The sequence below is a fragment of the Heterocephalus glaber genome, unplaced genomic scaffold (genome assembly GCF_053883595.1).
Source record: "Heterocephalus glaber isolate CG9 unplaced genomic scaffold, H.glaber_assembly_v1.0 deba00000546, whole genome shotgun sequence".
Taxonomy (NCBI): Eukaryota; Metazoa; Chordata; class Mammalia; order Rodentia; family Bathyergidae; genus Heterocephalus; species Heterocephalus glaber.
The window spans coordinates 11,761,952-11,764,654 of record NW_028258147.1 but is presented as its reverse complement, the minus strand read 5'-3'; the positions used below and the strand labels follow the sequence as shown (position 1 = coordinate 11,764,654).

Below are 2,703 nucleotides of genomic sequence, written 5' to 3'. Positions count from 1 at the left end.
ACAGTAACAAAAGTTTACAGCTGTAGATAACACAGGATCTGATGCACACACTTGGTGTTTAAGGCTAAACGAAGGATTGGAGAGCAATCATTGCCAGGACAGTGATCAAATATCTACACACAGTGTCACCTGTTTGAGTAGTTAGAAAAGATTTCTCATTTCAAAATCTGTTCATAGGACTTTTTTTTCACATTTGTCAGCTCCTTTTCACTTGTATGCTAGACAGAGGCACTTTAAGAGCTATAAACTGCAGTTTCAGAAGTACAAGACATGAGTTTCAGCTGTCATTGGTAAATATAACAAGAAATTAACATAAAATCGGATTAAAAAGAAAATAAAACTGCTCTAAATCTTATAAAAATTACTGGTCTCTGATTTGAAGAACTTCTATATTAAAAAAGAAAAATTAATAGCTATCACCCATCTGCATCCAGACAAGTGCATACTACAGCGTTCTGATATTAAGGTATAATGGTTTTGCTGTCTAGGCTTGTAAAGGTTTTAAAATATTAATATTAGTAAGTACTTTCAATGATTTTCGAGTAGTACAGTATTTCAAAGTATTGTACATATGTTCCAAGTGCTCAGAAAAACTAAAGTATCAAAGAAAACAGGTTGGAAGAGTTTAGTAAAATGTATAAAAATTAAGACTAAAATGTGTAAAAATAAATTGCATTCATTTGTGGGATTCCAATGACTTTTTTTTCTTTTCTTTTTATCTGGTCTCAGTTAGCTGGTACATACTGCACCCGCCACAACACGTTGGAAAGTAGGTCCTGGTATACACTGAGAAATATCCAACCAGGTAAATACAACAGGGTGATGAGGCCCATGAAATTGAGCGGATAATGAGAATAATCCCAGGAACAAGCCCCGCATGTGCGAAGTCCCAGACCCCAGGACAACTCCCAGGCGTAGATGAAGATCACGTACACTGGCACCCGCTTCCAGGTGCCCCAGCCGCGGCTGCGGTGGAGGTGGAAGTAGAGCTTTTCCACCACAAAACTGCAGCTGCCATACATTAAGAAGGACCAAAGCGACGTGTGGCCGCTGCTCGTCCCGTCCCCCTGTCCCAGCACATTAAAGAAGAAGGTAAAGAAGATCTCATCCAGAAAGCCGTGCATTCCGAAGAAAAGAAAGCGGAGCAGGTCGGGCAGTCCCTGGCTAGAGGCTCCTCTGGCGCCCTTGGGGCCACGGGGTCGTCGCCTCCGGCCTCCGGCTGCTGCGGGAACCCGGGCTCCAGGAGGAGGGGCAGGCCCCGTGCCCCTGCACTGCTGCTGCAGCCGCCGCTGCCTGTGGTACCGCAAGCGCAGGAAGCGCTTCAGGAACACTTGGCCATGGTAGAGCGCCAGCACGTACTGCAGCGCCAGCTCCAGCTCCAGCGCCCCCAGCGCCACCGCGCCCCCCGGCCCGCCCCCCAAGCTGAGCAGCAGCGCCTGACCCGCCAGGGTCTGCAGCCCCACCTGGGCCGAGGGGTACAGGAGGAAATTGAAGACGAAGGCGCTGGGGCAGCGGGGCTGCTGCAGGTAGAGCTTCTCCAGGGCGAAGTGAGTAAGCGAGTGCAAGAGGCAGCGGTAGGGCGAGGAGAAGCCCAGCATCCGCGGGTCCGGGCTGCGAGCGAAGCGCTGCGCTGAGGACACCAGCACGTCCAGGGTGATCCCGTGCATCCCGTAGAAGTACAGGCGCATCCAGGCGGGCAGCGTGGTGCCCTCGCCCGGCGCTTCAGCAATGGACAGCGGCTCGGGGCAGCGGGCGGCCGTCTCACCTCCCTGCCCGCCGGGGTGCCCTGGACGCCGAGCCTCGCTGCCCCTCCTTGCCGGCCCCTCGCTGTCCACGTCGCTGCCCTCCATGGGCTCCGAGGATACCCGGGCACGCGGGGCTGTGGGGCCGAGCGGCCGCTGCCGGTCCCGGGGGGCTCGGGGAGCTCAGTCCCAGCTGCAGTCCCGCGGCGGCGGGGGCTGGTGCGCTCTGGGGACGAGCGCCGCTCGCCTCAGGACCCCCCTGCCGCTCCCTCCGCTCCAGTCCCCCGCGAGGTGTCGCCGGTCGGCGCCCTCGCTCACCCTGCGCGGCCTAACGGGGGCCGCGGCCGGGGGAGGGGAGGAGACGCCGGGGCAGCGAGAAGAAACGCAGAGGCTGAAGTGAGCCCCATCCCCTCCACGGCGCACCCGCCACCTCTGCCGCAGGCCCTGGAAGCGTAATGCGGGCTGCGGCCCTTCCCGCCGGGCTCGACCTCCCCCGCCTTCTCAGGCCCCCGCCCCGCCCCGCCCCGCCCAGGCCTGGCGGCAGAGCCTCGCGGGGGGCGGCTAGGGCTGGTTGGCCCGGTGTTCGGTCGGCGCACCGAGGCTCCGCGCCCGGGTCCCAGGCCGTGCTGGGGACGCTGGCTGGGCGGAGCAGCGGGGAGCAGCAGCACCTAACAGGTGTGACCGGCCGCGAGCTGCGGGGCATTCCGGGGGTGCGGGAACCAGGGCCAGGCCTTGGCTGGCGGAGACGAATGGATGGGTGCCACGGCCTAGAGGCTGGGCCCAAGACCAAACTACAGTGCTGTATAGTTAATGTTCTTGCTCAACCCAGCTGTGTCCCAGTCGCCTAGAGTAAGCCTGAGACAACACGCCTGCCTGCCCCCGCGCTAACCTGCATCTGAAATGCTGCCGAGAGACCTGATCCACTTTTCCAATCTCTTCTCCAGGCTAGGCTGCTTGGCTC

The 2,703-nt window shown here is 58.0% G+C and overlaps 1 protein-coding gene across 1 annotated transcript; it reads right to left on the bottom strand.

Moving 5' to 3' along the window:
* Positions 1–610: 610 nt before the first annotated feature.
* Tmem229a (transmembrane protein 229A) lies at positions 611–1,850 on the bottom strand. The gene has a single exon (XM_087204578.1). It carries the CDS (start codon positions 1,848–1,850, stop codon positions 726–728), a length of 1,125 nt encoding a protein of 374 aa, XP_087060704.1. The 3' UTR covers positions 611–725.
* Between the last annotated feature and the right edge of the window lie 853 nt (positions 1,851–2,703).